Source organism: Trachypithecus francoisi, unplaced genomic scaffold (assembly GCF_009764315.1).
Source record: "Trachypithecus francoisi isolate TF-2019V2 unplaced genomic scaffold, Tfra_2.0 Lachesis_group15, whole genome shotgun sequence".
Taxonomy (NCBI): domain Eukaryota; kingdom Metazoa; phylum Chordata; class Mammalia; order Primates; family Cercopithecidae; genus Trachypithecus; species Trachypithecus francoisi.
In genome coordinates, this window is record NW_022681460.1 from 23,479,422 (window position 1) to 23,507,296 (window position 27,875).

Here is a 27,875-nt window from a genome sequence, read left to right on the forward strand (position 1 = left end):
GGTCAGAAACTTGAAAGAAGCATGATTGGAAAATTGGTGACGAAGAAATCTGGGGAAGAGGTATGTGGATGGATTTTTCTGAGTGGTCAAAAACTGTGAAGATATTTGTATCTATGTGAGTGCTCACCAATGAGTGACCTCAGCAGAGGAGGATTTTAATAATCAAGTGGATAGGATGACCTGTTCTGTGGATGTCAGCCTCTTTCCTGAGTCACCCTTGTCATCGCCCAATGAGCCCATGAACAAAGTGGCCATGGTGGCAGGGATGGAGGTTATACATGGGTTCAGCAACATGGACTTCCACTCAGCATGGATGACCTGGCTATGGCCACTGCTGAGTGCCCAATTTGCCAGCAGCAGAGACCAACACTGAGCCCTTGATATGGCACCATTTCTCAGGGTGATCAGCCAGCTACCTGGTGGCAGGTTAATTATATTGCACCTCTTCCATCACGGGAAGGGCAGGGGTTTGTCCTCACTGGAATAGACACTTACTCTGGATATAGATTTGCCTATCCTGCATACAATGCTTCTGCCTAGACTATCATCTGTGGACTCACGGGATGCCTTTTCCACCATCATGGTATTCCACACAACATTGCCTCTGACCAAGGCACTCTCTTTACAGCTGAAGAAGTGCAGTAGTGGGCTCATGCTCATGGAATTCACTGGTCTTACCATGTTCCCTATCATCCTGAAGCAGCTGGATTGATAGAATGGGGGAATGGCCTTTTGAAGTCACAATTACAATACCAACTAGGCGACAATACTTTGAAGTGCTGGGACAAAGTTCTCCAGAAGACTGTGTATGCTCAGAAGCATATGGTACTGTTTCTCCCATAGCCAGGATTCACGGGTCCAGGATTCAATGGGTGGAAGTGGAAGTGGCACCACTCACCATCACCCTTAGTGATCCACTAGTGAAATGTTTGCTTCCTGTTCCAACAACATTACATTCTGCTGGTCTAGAGGTCTTACTTCCAGAATGAGGAACGTTGCCACCAGGAGACACAACGATTCCATTAAGCTGAAAGTTAAAATTCCCACGTGGACACTTCTGGCTCTTCCTACTTTTAAGTCAACACGCTAAGAAGGGAGTTACAGTGTTGGCTGGGGTGATTGACCCGGACTATCAAGAAGAAATCAGTCTACTACTCCACCATGAAGATAAGGAAGAGTATGCATGAAATACAGGAGATCCATTAGGGTGTCTCTTAGTATTACCAAGCCCTGTGATTAATGTCAATGAAAACTACAACAGCCCAATCCAAACAGGACCACAAATAATCCAGACCCTTCAGGACTGAAGGTTTGCGTCACTCTACCAGGAAAGGAACAACACACACACACACACACACACACACACAGCCTGCTACGGTGCCTGCTGAACGCAAAGGGAATACAGAATGGGTAGTAGAAGAAGGCAGTCATCAATACCAGCTATGACCATGTGACCAGTTGCAGCTGTGGGGACTGTAATTGTCATGAGTTATTTCCTTCTTTTGTTAAAAATATGTTTGTGCATGTATATGCTTGTACTGAGAAAATATCTTCATTTTATTTCCTTTCTCCTTTATTATGTGACATAAGATTTTTTGACTTCACATGAGCATTTAAGTATTGTTAACTTTATGTGATGGTATTAACAATTAAGTATTGCTAACTTTATGTAATAGGGATTGGTGAGTTTCTGTGTGTATGAAGGATAGTTGTATTATGTTAGGCATAATTATGACCTTATTACTGTCGTTATTTGAAGATTATGTATGATCTCACAAGATGCGTATGGGTTCAAGTTGACAACGGGTAGACTTGTGATGGTTAATACTGAGTGTCAGCTTGATTGGATTGAAGGATACAAAGTATTGATCCTGGGTGTGTCTGTGAGGGTGTTGCCATAGGAGATTAACATTTGAGTCAGTGGGCTGGGAAAGGCAGATCCACCCTTAATCTGGGTGGGCACCATCTAATCATCTGCCAGCTTGGCTAGAATATAAGCAAACAGAAAAATGTGAAAAGAGAGACTGGCCTAACCTCCCAGGCTGCAGCTCTCTCCCATGGTGGATGCTCCCTGCCCTTGAACATCAAGCTCCAAATTAGAACTCGGACTGGCTCTCCTTGCTCCTCAGTGTGCAGACAGCCTATTGTGGGACCTTGTGATCTTGTGAGTTAATACTTTATATATGTATACACACACACACATATATATATACACATACATATATATTCTGTCCCTCTAGAGAGCCCTAATACAGCATTGTTTTAAAAGTTTTACTTAGTTGACGCTTACTTAATTCTCCCAAAAACTCCATGATATATGTGCATTATTACCCCTCCCATTTTATAAATAAGAAAACCAAAGCACAAAGAACTAAGCGATTTACCCAAGATTACATAGTTGATAAATAGCAGAGCTTCGATTACGAAACTAAATGTCTGGCTGCAGAGTCCATGAACTTAATAGTTAAAAACCTGGATACATGTTTTTGGTCTATTGTTAAATGAAAAAAAAAAAAAGCAGGTTAAAAGATGTTGTGCATGATATCACCCTGTTTTTGTTAGAAAACGGTTTGTATAAAAATGACATCAGTTATCTCTGGATGGAAGAATTGGTGGTTATTTTCTTCTTATATACCATTAATATTTAAAATATACTATAATTTTCCTAATCATTATCCAAACAAGAAAAATCCATGCTAATATAAAATACATAATGTATACAATGAATCAAATAGGTTGGTTTTGTGATTGTAAAGATGTGATTATTATGCATCCTATGCCTGTATCAAAATGTCTCCTGTACCCCATAAATATATACATCTACTACGTACCCACAAACATTTTCAAGAGAACTAATTGTTGCTTTTATGCTTTTAAACTAATGAATGGAGGCAATAAAACTCAGTGAAATTGTTCAGCAGAGTTGCAACGCCAAGCTTGAGCTTTTGGTGTAGCTGAAGTGATTGAGTGTTAGCTGTCTAACTCGGCTCACTTAGTGGCTCTGTGCCTACTGCGTTGCATGAGTTGTTCTGAGAGATAAATGAGATAATATATCTGAAACAACCTTGAAAAGTACTTTAAAACAGCATGGCAAGGTGAGGCAGATGGAGGTGTGGAATATGCGGCACATTTTCCCCATAGAAACAAGGCAATTCACAATAGTTATGTCACCATATTAGTCAACAAAAGGTCTAACACCTTATATAGCTAAACAGTTTATGACCTGATTTCTGAGTGAAAATGCAATCAACATTCAAATTGGAGACATCTCTCTCCTTCATACACGGCTGTGGAACTGTTGGGATTCTCTTTTTAGTCTCTTCTACTAAGACACTCAGTTCCAGGAATAATAGAAAACAGAATAGGAGGTGCATAGCCACATTAAGTTATAGAATTGCATCCGTAACTAGGGTGCCCTTTCATAAGTCAGGCATTGCCTGTACTGTATATAAACCATGTGATGCCAATTTAGTTTAGAGATAAAATATGTGATTATTCTTCTAAATATTTTTGTAATCACTTTTGTATGTAATTCTAAAAGAATGACAGGGAAGTATATTGAAATAAAGGAGTGTGGTACAGTAGTTCGAAAAGCGAATTTTGGTGTCTCATAATCATGCCCTTCAAATTCTAATTCTGCCGCCAAGAACATGTGCACCCCTGATAAAAATATTTGATTTCTCTCTGAGTTTGTATATCTTTAGAATGCACATTGTATCAACTCACGTATTTCCTTTGAGAAATGAATGAGACGATGTAGGTTTAGTACATAAGGCAGTAGTTGTACATAGTCAAGTCTCAACATTGTTTGTAGTTCACACTTCTGAGAATACTGTGCCAATGACGTCAGATGAGGTATAAAAGCCCTTGGAGACTGCCTTAGGTTGGAATTCTCAAGAGACAGGCTCTGACACAAGGATTTGAGTGGTTTATTTCAGAGGTGAGCCCAGGAAGCAGCGGTATAAAAGCAGGGAGATGGGGCACGGAAGGCAAGGAAGCCAATTCAGAGCGCATGAATGAGCAAGTTACTCCTGTGGGCACCTAGGGCTCAACCCCGGTGGGGACCTTAATGGTGTAGACTAGAACATGTCTGAGGGTTTCCCATATGTGGATTGAAGAAGCTGGGGTATTTATCCACCAATTCCCATCCATTATTGGGTGAGGGCAGCTCTTAGGGCTGGAACCTTATTGTTCAACCAAACACCTCCAATGGCTAGCAAACAGACTGTCCCAAGTGATTACAAAAAGGCAAGCATGGACTGAAAGGGCATAGTCCAAGAACTATGGTGGGGCACTGCCGGAGTCAGCTACAGATAGCATTCTGCTTTCCTATACAACCTAAAGATTACTCAGGCTATTGCTGGTTGCGGGGAAACCTCTGTAGGATTATGGAGGGATCCATATAATTGTGTTGTTCCTATGATAAATTCAAGGAAGTAATAGAATGCTTTTGACAATATGGCAGCAGCTTCTTGAATAGTGAATTAACTTACAGCTTTCTGTCTGGCAATGCAAAATACCTATAACCCTATCAGGCACAGGACAGCTAACGTGTATAAAGACAGAATAAGAACAACTAAGAGAAACATTTTCCACTGGATACCTCTGGCTTCTGTTCTACCAAAGGTTGTGGAACTATTACCTTCGAGACTTTGCAGTGCCTAAGAGCACATATTGGGCTCTTGGGAATTTTATTAAACATTGATGGCACTTTTCAGAAGAAAAGCCCCTTTACAAATGGGGCGATTAAAAGCAGACATTCTCATTATAGCAATAAAATATCTGTGCTCCATAAATTTAACAGTTAATCCCTTTTTGGCTCTCTAGGACTGACAAATCGTTTCTGAAAATTCAGTGCCAGGCTTCTGGAGAATAAAGTCTCTCTGCCCTATTCAATGTATTTGTATTTAGTCATTCTGATACGTCATAATGTTTATTCAAAGGAAGCAATCATTCGGGATCCTTATTTGTGGTTCCCAGCATAACTTTATCCTGTACAAATGCCATTTTTCTCACTAGGCGCCAAGTTCCATTTGCTACAGAAAGCTCTCTGCTTGATGTGGTTTTGTCAACTTAATCTCTTAAGAAGGGTGCTAGGGAGTTGGTTGCTATTTAGCTCCCTAAACCACCCTCTTATCAATCGCGGCACTTCACCCCAATGAGTCATTTCCTCAGAGGATCTCAACAAACCATCTTCACTTCCTGGAAAAGTTAGTTTTCATTAGCTGCCCGGGCTAAAAAGGAAACTTGGGCCTAAATACCCATGCCCCAGGGGCAGCCACTTGGGACAGTATATTGTGCCCTTCAGCTTTCCGCCCGCAGGTGGCAGCAGCGGGCTCCGAAGCCTGGCTCCGCAGGTAGCAGCCGCTTCACAGCTTCAGGCGGGTGCTCAGCGAAAGCTGGAGCCTCTCCACTAGGAATCCACACCCAGCCGGGACGGTCTGTGAGGCTGAAGTAACTGAGTATTAAACTGGTCTCCGACTCTTCAATATTTTAAGTGAAAACAAACAACAGTTTGATGCTTCAACATCAGCAGCAACAGCAACTCATTGCATCCCTATTCGCTCCGGTTGCTAAATTTTCCCAACTCCAGCAGCAACTCGGTCCCCTTCCCCAAGCAGGGTCGACTCCGTAGCTCTCCGCGCTCCAGCCCTTCAGATTCTAGGGAGCACAGGGCAGCCGGATGCTGGGCGGTGCGTCAGGGGCCGCCGCGCCCCTTCTCCTCGCCACCTCTGGCCCTTCCGCCACTCGGTCTTTCCTGCCGCTCTGGATGTCTCAGCTGCACCCTTGTTCTATGACCCCAGCCTCCTTCCCTAACCCTCCTCTTCGTCCCTTCTCCCCCGAGCGCCCGCGCGCACACACACTCAGTTCGCTCCCGCAAAGTGCCGCGGCTCGGCTCCGGCTCTGGCTCTGGGAGCAGGACCAAATCCAGCTCAGGACACCGCGGTCATGCCGCCCGGACTCCTCGCCCAGAGGCCCCGGTCCCCGCCGCCGCCCCTTTCGCGCCGCTCCTTTCCGCCTAGACACCGCCACCAGCGGCCGCCTGGGCGGCAGCCCCGGCAGTCCTCAAAGTTGGCCCCCTGGGAGGGGGCGGCGGGGAGCAGGTTGAAGGATTTGTTGGAGGAGGAGGATTCACACATCTGGGCGAAGGGAGGGGCAGCGCCGCTGCCGGGACGCGGCGCGGACCCGCATCACTGCGCGCAGCAGCCGCTGCAGCAGCCGCTGGGGATCGCGCAGCCCGGACGCCTCCGCTCGGCCCGCGCCCCGCTCCCAGCCCCACCCCCGCCCGCCGAGCCCCTCAACGCAGGGCGCAGAGAGCCGCGGGCTGCGCAGAGAGGCGGGCAGCGGCCCGCGCGCGCTTCTGCCGCCCCCGGAGCCGGCGCGCGGAGAGCGCAGGGCGAGCGCGCGTCGGGCGGCGGCCGCGCTGGGGGGCGTGAGGCGAGCGGCGGGGGCGAAACTTCGGGGGCCAGATGCCCGAGGGCGCGGCGGCGCTGCCAGGCTGCCGCTGCTGCCCCTGCGGGCCCCGGGCGCGTCTCCGCAGGCGGCACTGCCTGTGGCGCGGCGTGTGCACCGAGCGAGTGAAGGTATGTGTGGCGGGCGCGGCTGGAGCTGCCGCCGCCGCCGCCGCACCAGCAGGTCCTAATGCCTGTCACTTCCCAGGACGCTGGCAGCAGCAGCCCGGAGCCCCCCAGCCCTCCGCAGGTTTGCCTGTCCTTCCCCGCGATCTGATTGGATAAAGTGGGGGCTCGACGGTGGCCGACGTGGGACAGTCTGGCTGTGGCAGGGGTCTCGGAAACCATGGGTTATTGCAGTGGCAGGTGCACGCTTATCTTTATCTGTGGCATGCAACTGGTAAGTGACACTTGGGTCCCCTTATTCTGTAATGTGTCTTGGAGATAATGGGCACGGGAGTGCAGTAAAGGGTCTGCCATTGACTAGAATGGAAGAAAAAAATAAAAGAGAAGGTGACAGATATATTGCCTATATTTAAGATGATTTCAGGGAGACGCACTCTGGGGTACAGGAGAGGTGAGCCTTTCCGCTCCCACCTATTTGTGTCCCTCTTAAGACAGTTTGGCAGGTGCGGGTTAAACTTGTCTTTAATTTCTTTAGGCAAAGCAAGGTGTAGCTCTTGTTCTTTATGCTTTGCATTCCTATTCATGTAACAACGTGATTGTCACCTACAATTTACTGTACAGGTGTTAAACAGAGAAATATGGAATTTTGGACTTTTCTCTATACTAATTTTGCAGTATCTTTGTTTATTCATAGACATATTTTTTAGGAAAATGTTGTCTTTAAGTATAATGCTCCAAAAAACCACTATTCAGGGCAGATTGTATCCTTACAACAGTCTAATTTAGAAGCCACATTGAGTTTTTAAAGTACGCAGATTGAACAAAAATACTTAGATGAACTCAGCAACACCATTGTCATAGACAGAACCAGTACCTTTAAATCACAATTAACAGACAATTCCAAGAAAAAATATTCTGTCTTACATTTTGCATATTATTGCTCCTGAAATAGATACTGTTGTCTGATCCTATAGGATAGGGGAATTGTATGTACTTTTTGAAGAATGTTGTACAGTTGCAAAGAGGAAAGGAACCAATAGTGGAAAACGTCATGTCTCTGAATTTCAGTTCCCTAAGGGTAATGGAAGGAGGGTCTGAGTAGAGTTGAGAGGTGAAAAATGTACCACTCTAAGTGGTTAATTTGAGGTAGGAGCTACTTGTTCACACTTGTCGTTAAGTAGATTTCCTTAGAAAGTATAATTTAACTGGAATAGTCATCTACATTTTCAACAATTGTTTCATAAAGGTTGAGGTGACTACAAGGCAGAAGATGTTTGAGTGTCCAATCAGTAAAGTGTTCAAAAGAGCAAGGATTTGCCATTGAAACTGACAGAGGAATTCCTTAAGTGTTCTTGCTTATCAGTTGTCGTGAAGCCCGTGAGTGTTAGCTATTGCTGCTTTGTTTAATGTTTAGCTGAAACAGTGCTTTTTGTTGTGTGTTGTCTTAGGATGTTTTTCTTTCCCATGAAAGTTATCTGATGGTGTCTATTTTGATCTGTGATTTATGCACTTATGCACTTGGTTGTAAGAAAAAGAAGATGGAACTATAAATATAATTTTCAGAATGTAGTAGTTTCTCAATGATGTGTAAACCAGTTTATTTTTCTGTACCACAGATTCATATAAGTTTTGCAATAAAGGGTTTTTACTCTTAATAATAAAGCTAACCAGAACAATGAGGGAGTTTACTTTGTTAAACAACCCATTAGGCCAAGTCTGCCAAAATGTATAAAGGTTTTCAAAACATCCTTTTTTTATATGTATTATTCAGAAAAGAATACGTTTGCTGATTCACTGTGTGAAAGCATAAAACTGTGAGAATGAGTGGGTGTGTAGATCATTCTTATGCTCTTTTCAATTTAAAATTTGAAAAATGTGATTTAACTTCTAATCATTTAATATAATAGGGCTTTCTTATGGCAAATGTATGCACTAGATCTATATGACATTTTGTGTGATGAATACAAACTCCTCAAGAACTTAATTTTAGAAAAACATAAATATACCAGTAGGGAAACTATTCAAAGTAGAATGATAAAGCTAAACGCTCCTTTGTGTTTTTGTGTGCTCACACATGTGTGTATGTGCACATGCTCTTGACTACATGAATGCATCCATACATACAGTGGTGTCTTGGAGAGTTGCACCATCACTTATGAAACAGAAATTCTGAATTATAGTTAGATTCTTTAACAGAATAGATTCTGTAATACAGAAGAGCACAGTCTAAGCAAGTGTACATTGGAATCCTAAGGAGTTTTATGTTCTATAAGAATCATGTGATTTTGCCCATTCAGACTTTATGTGCCACCAGGCTAATATAATTAGCAGCCATGTTAATGCAGATGCAGAACAAAAAACAAAGGACAAAGAAAATCCAATTGTTTTGATAGGGTGAAAAGATCACACCTAAAAGGACCTCAGAGATTCTTGGTAATTGTTGCTTTTTGGAAATACAGTGTTTGATTTTAAATAAAATAATTCTTTTGCAAATTAATAGTTGCAAAACCCTGCACTAAAAAAGTAGGTGGGTGTGTATGTTTTCCTTTTGCTCTCAATAGATTTTTAAAAACTTTTCATGTCTTTGCGCTATTATGAGTAGATTGTTTTACAAGTAAACCAGGTTTCTAGACTAAGTTATGACTCATGTACCATTGACTGAAATAAAAGTTAACCCAGTTTTGGTTACTTCTGAAGTGTTTAGTATGTGTTCTTGTAACGTTTGGGCATCTTTTTTTTTTTTTTTATAACTGTACAGGAAAAATCTTAGATTTCTTAAAATCAATTGAGGCCAAAGAGAGTCTAAGTTAGAAATTTTATTCCGTTTCTGTATTACGTGACTTGATTAAGGTTCTGGAAACATTAATCTCTGTCCTCTAAGCAAAGTATTTGTATTTTAAATAAACTTTAGGGGATGTTTACATCTGCACCAATTTGCAGCTAATCTTAGGAGAGGATGAGGTGGCTTTTGGTATTGTGGATATGGTAATCTCATTTATCAGGGTTTTATGAGACCAGACACGATATTTTGACAATTTAACAAATGAGGGACAGAGATGGATTCTTCAGAGACATTTACCTGTCAGAATTCTGTATCTGTGCTTTACATTAGTTAAATATACATTTAATTTAATGTTTGGCAGACTACAAGTATAGATAAACACACACTCTTCTCAAAAATCAGGAAATCCGTTTATAAAACAAGAAACTAGAATTTAATACCATAGAGATTCAATACAAAACTTCCATTTTATGAAAAACTGTCTCCATATATATCATAAATTAAAATATTTGAGTTGTATGGTTATGTCAACTTCAGATTTTAGGGTGATTCCTACGTAAAGGAGTATGATCTCTGGAAGCAGATGTACTCCATGTGCAGAATCCAGAGCTTAAGCTCATGATCTCAAGAAGGTAATTTTCTTTTTATCATTGCTGTCCTTAATACTCAGAAACTGAAGATTTCAGATAGTAACAAAAATCATCACTGCATTTGCAGTGGTGGTTGTAGTGGTATAGGACAAGAAGTATTTAACTTCTTATTTACTATTTGTAACTTTCAACAGGTTGTGAAAGTTTTGGCATTTTTACCCCATTGTGTGATTGAATCGGAGTTCTTTTATAAATGTTGAAAAAAACCTCTGATATCTCTCAGTGTGAAAAAATACTGTTAACATATGAAATAATATAACTTAATTTAGACTGAAAGGACAGATTTGTTTTCAAGTAAAGAAACTCAAAATCCCCTATTTTGTACATTAGACCCCTGGGTGGCTCAAAACATGTCATAAACTATTGAAAGGAAGTTTAGATTTACACTCCACAGATTAACACTTGAAAAATGCCACTGTTGCCATGAACTGTATGAAATATTGTTAACTTGGAGCAGGTGCAACTAACAATTAGGTTAGTACACATTGTGTGTGCAGCTGTGTGAAGGATTACATTTGAAACTTAATTAAGAATGATCAGTTACTTTCTATCAGGATTGCTAACCATTTTCAAAGGTACACCTTTTTTTTTTTTCTTAAAATGTCGTGAGTGTAGACTAAATTAAAAACAATTTTATTATAATTATGGAATACTTCAGTGATCATGGTTTTATGCAGTGTTCATAATCATGTGCTATTTTATTACTTTTTAGAAAATAAAGCATTGCCATGAAGTAGCTTGAAAAGTGCAGGTAGAATCTTAGGATATTTCTAGTATACTTTTGACAAGTTTGACAGTTCTTCGGAATTTTAGAACTTTATCTGCCACAAAACTTCCTGGCTCAGAGAATTTTAACTTTTTAGGATTCAGATGCCATTGATGATAAAATCTTGAAGTTGTTAACCAAACTTATTCATGAAGATGACTGAAAATCTCCATACAATACTTTAGAAACTTATGTACAAATATGTTGAGTTTGCTAAGTTGTAAAATGATAACTTTCTTCTTTTTAAATGTTTTCTATTTATGCATCCTGAATATTGTTGGACTTGGTTTTGTTTTTGATTTATCCTCCCTGTAATTCAGCACTACTCTGCTCTGTCTTATGTATACCAAGAGATACCTAGAAACTTCTTCCAGTGTCCAGCTCTGTTTCTTCTTTCACAAAGCAGGTAGCAACTTCTTTTCTTGAATACAGCTAAAGTTTCAAAAAGTCAACCCATGTGGAGCTGTTCCCTGCTTTCTCAAATAAAGGCTTGGATGGGCAGCATTTTTTTTCTGCAGAATGCCAGAGTCGTCTCTGGCATGGGGCCTGTATGTGGGTAATGACCCAGAAATGCAAATGTGCTTTGCTACTTCCTTTACCTCCGATGCTGCTTTACTTTGAGGTCAGATTCTCTACTTGCCCAGTCAAGAATTTCAGAATGGAAGTCAGGGATTACTAAAAAATACAAAAAACTAGCCGGGCGAGGTGGCGGGTGCCTGTAGTCCCAGCTACTCGGGAGGCTGAGGCAGGAGAATGACGTAAACCCGGGAGGCGGAGCTTCCAGTGAGCTGAGATCCGGCCACTGCACTCCAGCCCGGGCCACAGAGCGAGACTCCGTCTCAAAAAAAAAAAAAAAAAGACAAAATAGGAAGTCTTCATTTTTTGTTTTTTATTTTTAAAATGTATGTGCTTGAGAGAAATAAAATCTGAGAGACAGAAACATATTTTAACATTTCTATGTTGATCCTGGAAATATAAATACAAAAATTATGGCACCAATAGCATTAAATATTTGTATACACTAATAATGCCTAAAATTCCAAAGGTTGTATTTCAGTTTTGTTATTTGGTAGAATTTCGAACAGCGCAGTATCATTTTTTCATAAGCAGTTTTGAAACTCATATTGGTATTAATGGAAATTACGCTATTTCCAATAACACACAAATGTCAGAAATGAAACACACACATAGGAAAAATATTTGTTTCCTTTTTTTTTTTCTGATATAATGACCTCTTCTGATTTTTGTTATTTTTTTCCCCTCATGGAAATTTGATTGTTTTTTATTTTCAATACAATAAAATACATAAGCCATCAAGATACAGTGTATGTAGGGCTGCTTTTTTCGTAACAATGATAGAATAAGTGCTCTACTTACTCCTAATTTCTATAGGATGGAAATAAAATTATATGAAGCCTTTGTTCTTAGCATCCCCAAGATATTAAAACATATTTAAAAATTATGAAGGAACAAGATAAAATTATATATCATTTTCTTTCTCCAGATTATGGTAGAAATGAAATTTATAACTTAGTTTTCTCTTCTTTTAGTATTTCAGTTCATACTTTGTAATACTCCTGTGCACATGTGTGCATGTAATAAATTTGTTATGCTTTTTTCTTTTGTTAAAAAATATTTCAGTCATGTTTAGATATAAAATGCTCAATATATAAAGAAATTACTAGCTTCATCTTCCTGAAATAAGTATTTTTCTTTTTCTTTCCTTAAATTATAAAACAGGCACTGAGTCTAGCTTATAGGAATATTCTAAGATTTAGTCTTATGCAGGATATAGACTCTTTCTGTTTTTCCAACCTGGAATAAGAATAAGGTAACTTCAAAGGCTTACAACTTTTACCTTTTCAACTACTTGTGGATCACATGCTAACTTGATCCCTGTGTAAACTCCTTGAAATGTTACATATAAACTGATCTTTATGTACATTTTGAAATAAATTATTTTTTCATTTCATGCATTTTTAAATAACTTGTTATGCTTTTAAAATCTAGTTTTATAAAATAAACAATAATGAAAACTATTATTATTTATTGGAAGCTTATTCTTGGCTTAATATGTTTTTTTTTTTTTTTTTTTTCCCACTGAATCCTCTCCAGTAATCCTAAGGGGTAGGTAATAGATATTAATATCCTCACTTTACCAGGGAGGAGATAGAGACCTTGAAAAGTTAAGCTGTGTTTTTAAGTCACCCTCTTAGTAAGTGGAGAAGCTTGGGTTCAAACCCGGGTCTGTCTGAATCTCAGCCTGACTCTGAACCTGTACCACACTGCATCCCTTCCATGTGAAATAAAACCATAGCAACCTCTCATGTTTGTTTTACTGAAGGAATTAAGTACCTACCTACTAATTCCTTAGTGACCCGTTAGTCAACACCTAGGTTTAGAGGGGTGGGGTTGATTGATGTCAGGCTACTGTCCAAACCTGACCGACTTAGGTAATCTTGGGGTTTGACAACTATGAGCAGCTGGTGTATGGACTAGAGAATAAAAGGGCAGAAGGGGAAGCTCTCCTCTTCAGAGCAAGTATCCATTGCTGTTCCCATGCATTTGGGCCGACTTTTGACAGATAACCATGCAACAGGGTCTTAGAAATTTGATATGTATGCTTAAAATGGATTATATGGAAAGAAAAAATGCATTCATTTTTTAAAAAATCCAGCTGTTTTTAAAACCACTCCTTAATGAATGGCCAGTGCACAATAATGTTATTTGCCTGTTTTTTGTTTGTTTGTTTGCTTGTTTGTTTTTTTACATGCTCCCGATCCTAAATTCATCCAGACCACCATCGACTAATAATATTTGCCATAATTATTGTACTTGAGAAGAAAGAGAGTAAATATGTTATTTAAAATATGTATTGAATATCCTTGAACACGTTTTGAACCTAACTGTGCATCAGAATCTCCTGCAGGATTTTTAAACATAGATTTTTGGGTCCTCCCTTAGAGTTTCTGACTCCAGAGGTCTGTGCCAGGACCAGAGAATTTGTATTTCTAAGGAATTCCCAGATGATGCTGATGTTGATGATCAGGCACCAAATTTTGAGAACTGTTGGCCTATAATATGTGTCTTCTCCTAATGGTGTTACAAGAGAACATGAACCTATTTTTGAAATTCTTAAATACAACTAGATAATTAACTCAATTCTTCCTATGGCCTGCTACTGATATGAAAGAAAACTTTTCTCCAGGGCCTGTTTCTGACTTCCAGCTTAGTTCTATTCAGAAGTTTAAATAGGAGAAATGCAAGGTCTTTTCAGCACATTTGTGTCTTTGCAATGAATTGAAATACAGAAGAATCTGAAAGCAAGCACCCTCGTGTCTGGTAATGCTAGAACATAATTGGATCCTTCACCTGCCTCTCTTTACTAGCCTAGCCACTCATTAGGGTAAGTACAGCCCTGGGGGGGGAGAGAGAGAGAGAGAGAGAGAGAGAGAGAGAGAGAGGAGAGAGAGAGAGAGGAGAGGAGAGAGGAGAGAGAGAGGAGGAGGGAGAGAGAGAGAGGAGAAAGAGAAGAGGAGAGGGAAGAGAGGAGAGAGAGGAGAGAGGAGGAGGGAGAGAGAGAGAGGAGAGAGAGAAGGAGAGGAGAGAGAGAAAGGAGAGAGAGAAAGAGAGAGAGAGAGAGAGATGCTGAAAAAGTACTGGGCTAAGTTAGAAGGTGGATTTTAATATACCAAGGAGTCTAGTGCTTCTGTATTGGGTGGCTAAATAGCTACGACTTTGCCTGAGACATTTATATTTCTGGGTGCTGTTTCCTCATTTGAAAAATAGGGCAAATAATTCCTGACCTATTTACCCTATTGAATAGAAGTATCTAGGGGAAAGAATGTGCTTAAAGTTAATATCTTTGCAGTTTTAATGGTTTAACCTTTCAGAACAGTTCATCTAGTGAGTCCAGGAGTAGTTATAGGGTTCTTTATGGCCAGTGGCCCTGGTTAGAACAACTAGTTTTTTTTTGTACAATCATTTTTTTTCTTCACCCACCCATAAATTTTGTGAGGCTGTATAAATAAGAATTAAAACACTAGGTACAAGTGGTTTGAACTAGATAGTATGCTATGTGCCTGATATACCTCCTTTAAGTATTTATTACAATGAAACTTGGATTTTACAAACAAGTCAACATTGTTCTTCAGGCCAGTATTTCTAAAACTGTGTTCTGTGGACACTAGTTCAGCAAGTCATTGTACTGAGCAAGAACTCGTATCCCTCCCACCACCCCCACCCTCAAGGGTCACAGTGCATATTAGCGTATTAGCAGCTACAGAAAGTCCTGCACTAAACCCCTGCTTAATTCCATTTAACTCAGCAAATATTTAGAGTGCTTGCAGTGAACCAAGAAATGTCTTTTTCTGGTATTCCCTATTAATCTTCCATGGAACTAGCATTTTCAGCAATACTTTTCAGTGAAATATTACTCCAGGCTAATGATGCGGTCTATAAGTTAATATTCAGTGATTGCCTAAACAATATTTAAAGGTTAAGAATTCAGTACAGAAACTCAACTGATTAAACAGATATATAACAAATAATGCATAAAGATGTTTAAGAATATAAAATATTATCAAGTTATTAAAACAAATGAACAGAAACTTGTTTTCAGACGCTTGGCTATTTTATATTATGTATGTTCTCTTGACTTTCTTGAAATTATGTTTCAAACACTAAAAACCCTTAACTGAAACTCAGTCAAGTCCAATTGCTGATATGGCAAAGAGGTTGACGTGTTGCATTCGTTTTGGAACTTCTGATATTTAGAACTCCAGAACACCTCGGGAGAGCGCATTTGCAGAAGCACTTTCGTTTTAAGGCAGTGGATGAGGAGCAATGTCTGTATCCTACATCTCTGACCGGGCTAGCTCTTCCAGCATCTCAGCCTACGTATTTGCCTTAGGCGGGGGAGTGGTGAAGAGTCCTCATACTGACTTTTGTTTTTTAATCAATGCATTACACTCTAAAACAGTAACACATTTAAAACCCCCAACAATGTTGCATTATTTGGAAACAAATGAGTCTTAGTTTGAAATGGAGGAATCAAATTGGTACACCCTACTCTTAACAGAAGTCTTTGTGTGCATCAGTGTTATGCTAATTACACAACAGAATAAGGAGATATTTCAAATCCTTTAACTGACAGCTGTGTATCAAATGATGGAGGAGTCTATGTTACATGTGAACTTTTCGGTGGTAGGGGATTCATAGTATCCTAACGTACACAGGCTTGTAGCCATAAGAGATATACAAGGTGGATCGCCCAGAGTATTGTTTGTATTACAGTCTCTGACAACACTTGGACACAAAAGTTGAAAGAACCTCAGCAAGCCACAAGGAGAAGAGAAAATTATACTGGGTTGGAGTGCTGCCTTCTGTGGTCTTGGCCCCCGGAGAAGGGCTGTGCTGATTGTCCTGGGGTTGAGCACTTCTTTTGTTATGGCACCTGCAGTGGTGGAAGGCACCTTGTTCCTGGGAATCATAATTCATCCTGGTGGGCATAGTGATTCTGACCTCACTCTCTTGTTAGTCTGTAAGCTAGAGATAAGGTACCCTATAAGAGATGCTATGTGAAGGGTTTACCTGATTGCTTTGAAGTGCAGGGAGGAGATTAGAGTTTGTGGATATGTTTACCCCTAATTACTGGGAACTGTTACATAATTACATATTTGAAGCCTTTTAGAAACTATTGTAGATTTGGCCAGGTGTGGTGGCTCATGCCTGTAATTCTAGCACTTTGGGAGGCCAAGACTGGTAGATCACCTAAGGTCAGGAGTCCGAGACCAGCCTGGCCAACACAGCAAAATGTCATCTCTGCTAAAAATACAAAAATTAGCAGGGCATGGTGATACATGCCTGTAGTCTCAGCTACTCAGGAGGCTGACGCATGAGAATTGCTTGAACCTGGGAGGCAGAGGTCGCAGTGAGCCCAGATCATGCCACTCACTCCAGCCTGGGCAACAGAGTGAAACTCATCTCAAAATGTAGATTTGATGATACATAGTTGGTATATAAAGAGCTCTGAGCCTTTTTTTTTTTTTGTCTTTTTAAATAGAAGTTGCTCACAACTTCAGTGAGTAGTGAACCTATAGCGTGAGATTTTCTCAAGTATTGGAGCGATGTATAGGATTATGTGTTTCTTACCCTTATCAACAGGAATTAATGGAGTTTCACTTTTGACCATGTTTTATAAAATGTGGTTCCATTTTATTCGCCCAAAAGATAGTAGTTAAATTATAGCTGTTCAGTAGCATTTATGAGTTTGCCTTTTCTATGCACCTGAAGTTAAAGGCTTCCTTCATGTTCCTGCAAGACAGGGTGTGGAGGGGTGGGTGCAACTCCTGAATGTCTAACAGTTCACAAGCAATGAAGTAGTACTCTACTTAAAACAATGTTTTAAAATTCATTGTGAATTGGAATCCACAATAAATTGAATTATCATGAATGAATTCATAGATTAATTTTCTTAAGAACATATTTCTGGTTTTATCAAAAATGTTCCTGGGAAGTTCCACAGGCTCTTAGATATATGGGGCAATGCATTTCCAGTTTACCATTTTATAGACCGTCCTCTAATAGATTTATTTTTATTTAGACAAGCTGCCTTAAAAATCACGCAAATAGCATAAGTTCAGTTTACGTTTAATAAATATAAATCTTGCAACAACAATATTTCGTGACATTTAATTATATTCCTCTTTTATTAAAATCCTTAAGGGAGACCTGTGATTTTCACTTTCTTTTCATAAGACAGAGGTGTTAATAATCACTGTGTTATTGTACCTACCTTTACTCACACTCTGTTAAGTACATTAAACTCGTGTCATATTTTTTTCCCTTACACTGAGAGAAATAAACCCCAGTGAATTTTTTTTGAAGTTTGTATAGTGATTTGATGCAAACTTTACACACAAACTAGGGTCGTTGCATATTTCCTACATCTTTTAACTTAATCTTTCATAATGTGAATAAAAATGTTACATGCAATGGATGAAGAGCCAGATGTGCAGACCCTGCCCTGGATGTTGGGAGGTGAAGACCCTGAGAAACATTTGCCTGGAATGGTTCTTAGCCTGCAGTGCTGTATTGCAGTCAGGATCATTTAAAAGTGAACGAAATAATGAATGAATAGTGGGAGGAAATTAAGTAATTATTAAATCAGCTTCATCAAGTAGGATTTATGAAATGTCCACATACGAATAGCATAATGAACATGTGCTGAATAAATTGTGTGTTTCTACCCTTCGGCAATTAGGATATGATGTAACTGAGAAGAATGTCAAGCCATGTTTCTGTCATAAATATAGTATCTAGTCGTTTTAATAATTTAAGATTAGTTTAAATTGCAACCTATTCTTTATCATTTATTAATTTATTAAGCCATATTACTTACGCTAGAAGCTAAACATGTTCTACTGTATTTCATTCATTGCGTGCTATAAAATCACACTTATACTTACTGTAAATAAGATCAAGTTTGGTGAGACATAAATGTGGATGTCTGGGTCATTTGGCCCCATTTTAAAGTGTTCATTCATATAAGTTTAATTCATATTATCTAGTGTTTAATGCATTTGATGCAACATTACTTCCAAGCGTTTTGTTAAATCAGAACATAAATGACAAAGTTAATTTTGTCTTTATTTTTCATATCTCTGGAGCAGTAGTTGAACATTTTTGTTTGTTTTTAGTTTGTTTGGCATGGGATCTTGCGAATCTGATAAAAGCTACTCTCTTACCAGGAAAATGGGCCTCAAAAACTTGTGAACTCAATCTGTGAAACTGAGATGAAAACCCCTAGTATAAATTCTTAATTTTATTTGTCTGCCATTTCATGAAGAACTTCTGCTTATCAATTTTGATTCAGTTACTTTGAACCCAGGAAACATTTAAGAGACTATGTATATACTTGATATATACAGCTATATATTGTAAAGATATACATATATACACACGCACGTGTGTGTATATAGTGTGCAAGTGTGTGTGTATAATGCAAAATTTGAGAAGCCAGGAGTAGGGTTGGGGAGTAGAACCAAACTGACCTCTGTCAAGGAGATTAAATGTTGCATGTAGATATACCCTTAATATAGGGCAGCATGGTAAGAACGTAAGAGAAATGAGAATCAAACACAAAGGAAATTGATGGGAAGGATTAGTTATCTCCTCATAGGTTGATCAAACAATATATGGGGGCCTAGTATATGATAGGGAGGATTTCTACAGCTAGAGATTGCAGAAAAGAGCATCTCAGGTGGAAGAAATGATGGTAGTAGAAAGGTGAGAATGAAAGAGAGTATATGTGGGACAATGAAGGTTCCAGTTGAGTGGCAAGTAGGGAAGAATTGTGAGGTGACTTAGGGAATGGAAGGGGTAGGAGTCTGATTCAGTTTGGTTCATAGATGAACTTGACCTCCTTGGAAGGAGTTTGGGACCTTATTGAATAGGATATGAGTCTATAGGTGTCTGTAGATGTGAATCATCAAGGTGCATGTCCCAGTGCCCTATAGTAGAATAAGAAACAACATAATGTGAGAGTGAACGCTTGAGGTTTGGAGCAAGCCCTGTGGGAAAGGTGAGGGCAGAGTAGTAATAAATTAAAAGATTGCTAAACTGCTTCAAAGTCCCTGGTGAAATTAGGTGGCAAGCATTTGTAAGAGAACCAATTATTTCTCCATCAGTACCCAAATTTCTAAGAATTGGAATGAAAAAGCAGAAAATTGAAGTTGCAGGCCTTGTGAGAGCTCTTAGATGACAGTGAGAATAAAATGTCTGAGCACAGGTAGGTGTGGGTGGGAAACCATGCTGTCAGAATGAGAAGGGGTAGTTGGTGATTGAAATGCCAGGCAAACATTTGAGAGTAAGGAGGTGGGTACAGCAGAAGTGAGACAATGGAAGAGGTGAGAGATAAGGTGGCGGTGGTAAGAGACAAGAACAGAAGTCTAGGTCTTGAAGAGGAACACTTCCTGGATGACACAAGGCCCTTGATTGGCCACCTAATTGGTAGAGGGTCTAGTTATTGAGAAGGATAGGAGGCAATGAAGCTCAGCTGTTAGAAAAATCATCATTGTACATTTTGGTTTTATTAAAGATGCTTGGAAGTAAGGAACCTAAGAGAAACACAGTGAGGAGAGAAAAAGATTGTTCTGGGGAATGTACATACTGGTGAGAGTTTGGGGAAGTTTGGTGTAAGCAGATGAAAGTAACTGGAACAGAATGATGTTTAGGGAAAGTCTGGAGACAACTGGATGGTGGGGGGATGGTTTTGGAGGAATAGAAATGTTTGTTTAATGAATACGTGAATGGAGTGATTATGGAAAAGAGTAAGGTAGGCTTCAGGTGAAGCATTTTTCTCAGTGTTCACAACACTGCCATTTTGGAATGATAATTGTTTGTTGAGAGGGGCTGTATTGTGTCTTACAGGATGTTTAGCAACATCTCTGGCCTTTATACACTAGTTGGAGTGGCATACACCTGTTTTGACAACCAAAGCGTCTCTAGATTTTGTCACATAGCAAAATAGTACCTTTGTCGAGATCCTCTTAGCTAATGCAAGGAGCTGGAAAGATCACTTAGAAATAACAGGACACTTCATCTTAGAGTTTGACTTGTCCAGAGGGCAGCTGAGGAGATTGTGAAGGGCAAGACCAGACTGGAGCCTGACGGTTGCAGACCTTTGAGAGTCACGCTGTTTACCCTGAGGCTCGTGTCAGAATTATCTGGAGTTTTCAAAGATGTCAACACCAGCGCCCCTTCCTCCATCCCCTTGACCTATGAAAATGGAATCTTCAGGGAGGCAACCCAGCCATCTAGCCATTTTGAAAACTCCTTAGATTATTTTGGTGTGTTTCTAAGCCAGTGGTAAATGAGGAGAATAGGCACATGAATAGTGGGTATGAAGGCACGGGGAATAAACAGTATGAAAGTAAAAGAAGATTGGAAGGTAGGTTGAGACATACATTAGGAAAGAGGAGTGCTGAATAAGCATTTGTGGGAGTATTGACTGGAGATGCAATGTTGAATCTAGATTTATTTGAAAGCTACTTTTTATGGTCAGTTATGTACTCAACCAAGCCTTCAGTATTCTTTTGGCTGTTTTACTCAGTTTAGTTTGAGCCAGGTGGATTTCATCTAAGACTCAGTGAATGTCACCTTTCTTTTAGTGCCAGTAAAAACTGCTGATGAATATTTGACACTTTTAATTTGTCTTCTCCCATTTGCAATATTCTGTTAAAATATGCATATAGTATATGTTTCTTCATGAAATGTCTTAAAAAAGATTTAAGATAGGAATGCATTTTAATTTTCAGGCATATAATTATTGTTGACATGCAGGGCAAACACGTTTTTCTGAATGTAGAAGTTTTAGGTCCAATTATGAGTTTTTAAGTCAATAAAATATTTGAATAAGAGTTAAGAACAATATGATTGTAAATTTAAAAATTATTTTTTAGACTCTAACAAATTTTAAAACTTCTTATGGTAACACACACACACACACACACACACACACACAAATCATAACCAGGAACTTCTGTTTGAAATAATCTTAAGCTATTAACATTTTTTAGGTGATCCCCAAACCCAAGAATGTTCAGCAAGAATTTTAATATTTGATATCCGAATTCACCAGAAGGCCCAGTTATTGCCAAAGAAGCATAGTAAAACAGCAGAGATTTATCTTTTAAATTATCCTATCTGCTGTATAATTTTGCTTGATCCAATTTGATTTCTTTCGGTAACACTTTTTTGGTGGACTCTAATTTGCATGCCTGCAGAAAAGGGAGTAAATTACAAGACTTCTTGAAGGTCCTTTTAACTTGATGGTTTTATGATTAAATCTTGCAACTTAAATTGCCTTTCTCAGGAAGAACCAGGCATTTCTGGCCTCATTTTTGTGTAGAGGAAATTCATATATCACCTCATTTTTTTCTCCAAGAAAGAACCAGACAAAATAGCAATAATAGAGGCAAAACAAACAAACAAAATGCTATAAACTTAGAACTAGATGTAGATGAGGCTTATCTTATTTACAGTTCTCCAAGGATGTACTTGGGTCCACTGAAAGTCCAGGTGAGTGGAAAGGTGTGTGTTTGTCTGTGTGTGTGTGTAGTGAATGTAGAATGTGTAGGATGGGAGCAAAGAGGGAATGAAAATGATACCAATCATAGGTGTTAACTTCGTCAGGTGTTCTGGCTATATGCGAGAAGAGGAGAGTGGGTTAACTCAGAATACATTCTTTATTTCTTAGTATATTGTTCTTCTGGATGTGGTAGGTTTTCAACAGGCTCATTAATAGATAATCTGCAGTGCTCAGGGTGAAAAGCAGGAGTCTTCCATCTGTATGCCTTACGAATAGCATCAATGCAGAATGAAATAGAGACAGAATGGAGAAAGACTACTGTATTCAATTGAAGCCACTGGAAGTTTAGGTAGGCCAGATTGCAATTATCCCCCACTGGAATTTAGCCAGGACACACATTAGTGCATGCTACTTTCTGTCTAGCCTAATTAAAGGATTGTTGAGAACTAACAAAGTTGGCTGACTTGCAAAAGTCAGTGCTTGCTAAAATTTGTAAGTTATAAGTGCTTAACAATATGACCTGATTTTTATGTTGGGGTCATCTTATTAATTAAAGTTTTCCAATCATCTAATTAGAAAATACAGTCTGAACTGAGTCTGGAGGATTCTGAGTCTTACTTGCTAATTTAAAGAAAAGTGGAAGGAAGAAGAACAGCACCCAATTAAAGCAACACAATGGAAAGCTGGTTCTGGACATGCCCTTGGAGATGCCCCGTATCAGCAGGGTAATTATTTAGGATGCACTTCCAGTAAAGAGATGTTAAAGGGACACCAGTGAGTAGCTTTTAAAAGTAGAAATCTGTGCCAGTCCCCAAATTAACTCTTGGACTAGAATGGAAAGCTGGAAAGCATGACCAACACTACAGATTTATGAGAGTTTGCTCATTGCTGCAGAAGTTATGCTTGATTTTTTTCAGCTCCAATAGTACTTTCTTAAAATAGAAGAATGAAAAGAGCAGTTTGATAATGGTATATTTTAGATGATAACCTGTCACTTAAAAAAAAAAAAAGGTAGATAATATTCTCTGTATTTTCTAAAGATAAGGTCCTGGAACTGAGATGTCACATTTAAGCCCTTAATAGCCTTGAATTTAGTTGTCATCAGCAACCTTATAATAATAACATGCTAGAGCAGTGCTGTATTCAAAATAAAAATCTTTCAAAACACTCCAATCAACATCTGCTATGTGACACCCACTGGACTAAGCAGAAAGTATTAAAAGAGAGGAGGACAAAAAGGGTGTGACCAATGCAAAGGATACAGTGATTAGTGTATATATGACAGTTCACTAATTACTCAGGGTTTCTCATTCTCCTGCTTATGTAGCTAAATGAACTCTTAGTGTTTATATATAGGCACTAGAAAATGTACTGTTGGAACAGAGAAGAAAGTAAGAAATTGTTTCTTCATGATGAAATGAAGAGGACAAAAGATAACTTTTAATTTTTGTTGGAGATTTTTAAATAAGATGCCTGTATTATAAGTGGTCTTGATCAGTTCTGTAGACACATGTTTGTAGATGCACTTCACATTTATGTGGCAGCAACAGAGGAGAGTGTGGTGGAACCAGTATTCTCCGTCTGCCTTTCCATGCTGACCATCCAGATGCTTTACAGATGAATAAGTCAAGACAGGATCTAGGTGGTTGTGCCAAACCAGAATCCCTCCATGCCAACCATTCTGCAGATCATGAGTGGAGATCACAGGTTGACCAGTAGTATATTTTTTTATGTATCTTGTAACTGAATTGAATTTCTTAAAATTTGATACTTGCTTGAAATTAACTGGGATATTGTTGCCAACATTTGGCTATGTAGCTGTACCCATCAACGCTTTTGATTTTGTTTAAAGTCTATAGGAAAATGCTACCTAACTTAAAATTTGAAACTTAAAATATTACTTTTATCCATTCTTCTGTAAGAGACTTACAAATAAGACATGTCAAGTTAAAATTGCAGTTTTAGGCCTCATTCAAGAAACAATTAGAATGAATATATCACAAACCATGGGGGGGAAACACTTTAGCTGTTTCACAGTGAATTGGCCTCAGAAACAAAGCAGCTGATGGTTTACACCAAGGACATTGATTGGGATTCATTTGGGCTGTTGCTATTGTGTTTTAATAAGTAATATTACATGCCAGCCAATCACATGTCACTATATCATTATACAAATGGACAGTTTGGAAGAATATAAAAAATGCTGACCTGAAAGGGGAATTCTGTAGAACTGAGACATAGCCACTGGATATTTACATATGTTTATCATTTATTTTTCATGTCGTTGAGAAATTGAAATAACCCTTTAATGATAATGGCTCCTTCATATTGTCTCTCACTATTTTAGATTAGGCATCTTATTTTTAGTTTGGGGAACGAGAGCAGCTGGTGTCAGGCCAGGTGCTGATAGTACTAATGTTGATGTAAGATGCTGCTCAAATGGATAGCGCAAAAGGAATCATTGTCCCTTGATTTGATCATGCTGGCTCTAAAATTTATTTTTTGAGTTGGCATTTGACTTTGCATTATACTCAGAGAGTTGGAAATCACAAAGCCGTGCAGCTGCAGAGTATATCTAGATATAGACCCTATAACATTACCTCATAAACCCAGCACTCAGTATTAGCAGTCTTTGTAAATGGAAGAATTCTGTTCTGTAACAAAAGGTAGTTATTTTTCTTTATACTGTGAGGGAGGCCTATAGTTTGAAACCACTGTGGGTGTGTGGAGATGGAAGGAGGGGCCGAGGGCTGGAGCAAGGAGTGGGGCTGTGGGAGAAGGAGGGAGCCGTGAGGTTCAAAAACAATGTTGGCTTTTAAGGTCTCCATGATCCTTGAATATGGGTATGAATAAAGTGATTTTAGAATCTATGAAGATTCTAAATTTTTTTCTTAAAGCTGGTAAGAGTAAAAGGGGATGTATTATCTGAAAATCAGAAAAACCAGAAGTCAATTATTATGCACACACAGTTAATTAAATTTGACTACTTTTTCTTTTCAGCATCCATTTTTATATTGATGATTTTTCCCTTTAGAATGAGAAAATATGATTCAGATTAAATAAGCACTTGAAACATAAATTAACTCTTTCAAACCTTGTGTGGAATTAAGAACTAAAGGACTATTGCTTAGGAAGTACTAATTTGTACTTTGTTGCCACATTTAATGAGATAGTGTACCATATCCAGGTAAATGATTTAGACAAATATCAGAATTCTTTGCACTAGGTTGACAGTTAAAAAAAATGACTCCTAGGGTTCTGACAACTAATTTTGATGCCTTGTTTGTGTCCTTTTCTCTTTGCACTTCCTAACGTTGGACATTTCTGAAGGCCTAGTTCTTTATTTGCTATTCGTCTTTAAATTTTGCTATTAGAATTATACATTCTGCAGTTGATAAGCCAGTTGATTAATAAATATTTATTGGATACACACAGTGGGACATTTACAGAGCCTGTTATTGTGGAATACAAGGAAATAAGATACAATAAGGAGTTTTCCATGTGGTTAGCAGTATTAGAATGCTTAGACTATCTTAGGGAGGTCCACTGATGTGGTCGGTTTAGTTGTATTAAAAAATGGATAATATTTACATGGTTTAAATTAGAGTTTAGAAGGGAGACATGAGACGGGGTTTGTGGGAGACATGATCCTCCCATTTACATTGAAGTATTTTTGGAGGTGTAGTGGGGGTTGTGAAAGGATAGAGTTGGGTAAGATTATGGTTTTTAGAGTATAATGTTTATAAGAGCTTAGCTGCTGGAATCTGATTCTCAAATCCTGTCTCCAAAATTCATATCACTTTGCACAAATTATTTCTCTATGCCTCAATTTCTTAATCTGTAATAGTATGTACTTCGGAGAGCTGTTGGAAGAATTTGAGTAGTTAATGCATATAAAATGCTCAGAATGGTCACTTAGAACCTAGCACTCCATAAATGCTATTTTTTGTCATTATGAAGAGTTTTGAAATCCAGCAAAATAGTTTAAATTTTATGTGATAAGTAACATACAGCCAGGATAAATTCCTTATTATATAGTACCATGTTCAAAGCAGCATTTAAGGAAAAGTAAGTAGAAAATATAGGACCAATTCAAATGGAGGAGGCTGGGGTCAGGAAGACCACCTACTAAGCTGTAGTAGGAAATACCAGGTTTTAAGTTAATGAGAGGCTAGGATAATAGCTACAACAAGTATAATGATTAATAAAACCAAAACCTGTATTTTCTGTACGAAACACTTTGACCTAACAGTGCGTCCTGGATACAACAGTATGTCTAATTTGGGGATAAAGAAGTGGAAACTTAGTGCTGGCTTCCATCATTGTGGTAAGAGTGAAAAGAGTGGGTACAAATCAGATACCTGAGGATCTTTAGAGAAGTAATTGTTGAGATGTGTTGACAGATGGGATAGTTTGACAGAGTGATTGAGAGGGTGCTAGGTCAGTTCTCAGAGAGGGAGGAGTAAGGAAGTGACATTATTATTGAGAGGTAATTGAGTTGGGAGAGGGAAACCAGTTAATTGAGAGTGATAGGAACTAGTTTTGAATTCTTTTGTACTTGATGGGACTGTAGCAAAGGTGATGGAAAGGTACTTAGGCAGTTGCAGAATGTGTTTAGAGGTCAAGGTTATCAACTCAGACTTGGGTCTTATCAACAAGTGGGAAGCAAGAAGAGGCTGGGACTGTGTATTCAGAAATGCTACTCAGGGGATTTGAAGAGAAGAAGAATTATTGAAGAGAAAAGAAGTAATTTGAGTAGTTGGAGAAGGACCAGGTAGTGTATCATCAAAAGATTCAACAAGAGGAAGGAGCAAACCAGAAGGGTAAAACACTGAAGAGAAATTCGAGGAGGAGGAGGAAGACTGGGAAAGCATTTGGATTTGAAACTCAGGGAGTTTTTGATAGGGTAGTTTCATTAGCATTGGAAAAATCAATGTGAAGGACTTAAGAAATAAGTAGTTAGGAATAGATGGAAAATGCATAGCATATTCTTTAAGAAATTGAAAAATACTGAACTGGGAAGTAAGATCCTTGGGGTTTAGCTTTAGATTTGCCATTAACTGCATGACCTTTGATAATTTGTCTGTAACTAATTTAATTTATCTGCATGTAACTGAAAGTACTTATTTTTCATTTAGGAAGCACTTTTGACCTTCTTGACAATCTTATTATGTATAGAAATACAGCACATAGTCAGGATCTTGAAAATAAGTGGAAGAGGCCCCTGAGGATCCAGACAGATGGATCTCATAAAGTCCATGCACTAACACTTATGCACCCTACCAATAATCACGACCCACAGGCTTTCACTGAAACTGCCTTATTCCTAGACTGAACTATTATACATGAACATGATTATCTGTATTGTAAAGCACAGCAAGCCTCTTGAGAGGACAAGGTGAAGAAAGATCTTTCTGGGAGCTACGCTGGTGGCAGTAAAAATTATATTACCTAGTAAAAACTGAAGGTGCAAATACCTGTCTAGCAAACAATTAAAAAGAGTAGCAGTTTGAGGACATTTGGGAGGGTACCATCAGCTCCTATGCACGTCACTTGCTCTTGAGGGCATTATCATAGAAAGTTGGAGTAGTTTATAATTTAAAAGTTACTATCCCATGGAGTGTTAGGACAAATACCTAATGCATGCAGGGCTTAAAACCTAGATGACGGGTTGATAGGTGTAGCAAACTACCATGGCACACGTATACCTGTGTAACAAACCTACGTGTTCTACACATGTATCCCAGTGGCCGGGCGCGGTGGCTCAAGCCTGTAATCCTAGCACTTTGGGAGGCCGAGACGGGCGGATCAGGAGGTCAGGAGATCGAGACCATCCTGGCTAACACGGTGAAACCCCGTCTCTACTAAAAATACAAAAAACTAGCCGGGCGAGGTGGCGGGCGCCTGTAGTCCCAGCTACTTGGGAGGCTGAGGCAGGAGAATGGCGGAAACCCGGGAGGCGGAGCTTACAGTGAGCTGAGATCCGGCCACTGCACTCCAGCCCGGG

At 39.1% G+C, this 27,875-nt stretch overlaps 1 protein-coding gene across 2 annotated transcripts in view; it reads left to right on the forward strand.

The window, feature by feature from the left end:
- Window positions 1-6,449: 6,449 nt before the first annotated feature.
- The window catches only part of NKAIN2 (sodium/potassium transporting ATPase interacting 2), a 1,059,207-nt gene continuing 1,037,781 nt past the window's right edge, over window positions 6,450-27,875 (forward strand). The window contains exon 1 of one of the 2 annotated variants that reach the window (XM_033234449.1): window positions 6,450-6,852. In XM_033234449.1, the coding sequence (XP_033090340.1) occupies window positions 6,799-6,852 (54 nt within the window). In that variant the 5' untranslated portion in view covers window positions 6,450-6,798. The remainder of the gene's footprint in view (window positions 6,853-27,875) is intronic. The other variant, XM_033234450.1, reaches the window with a different exon arrangement.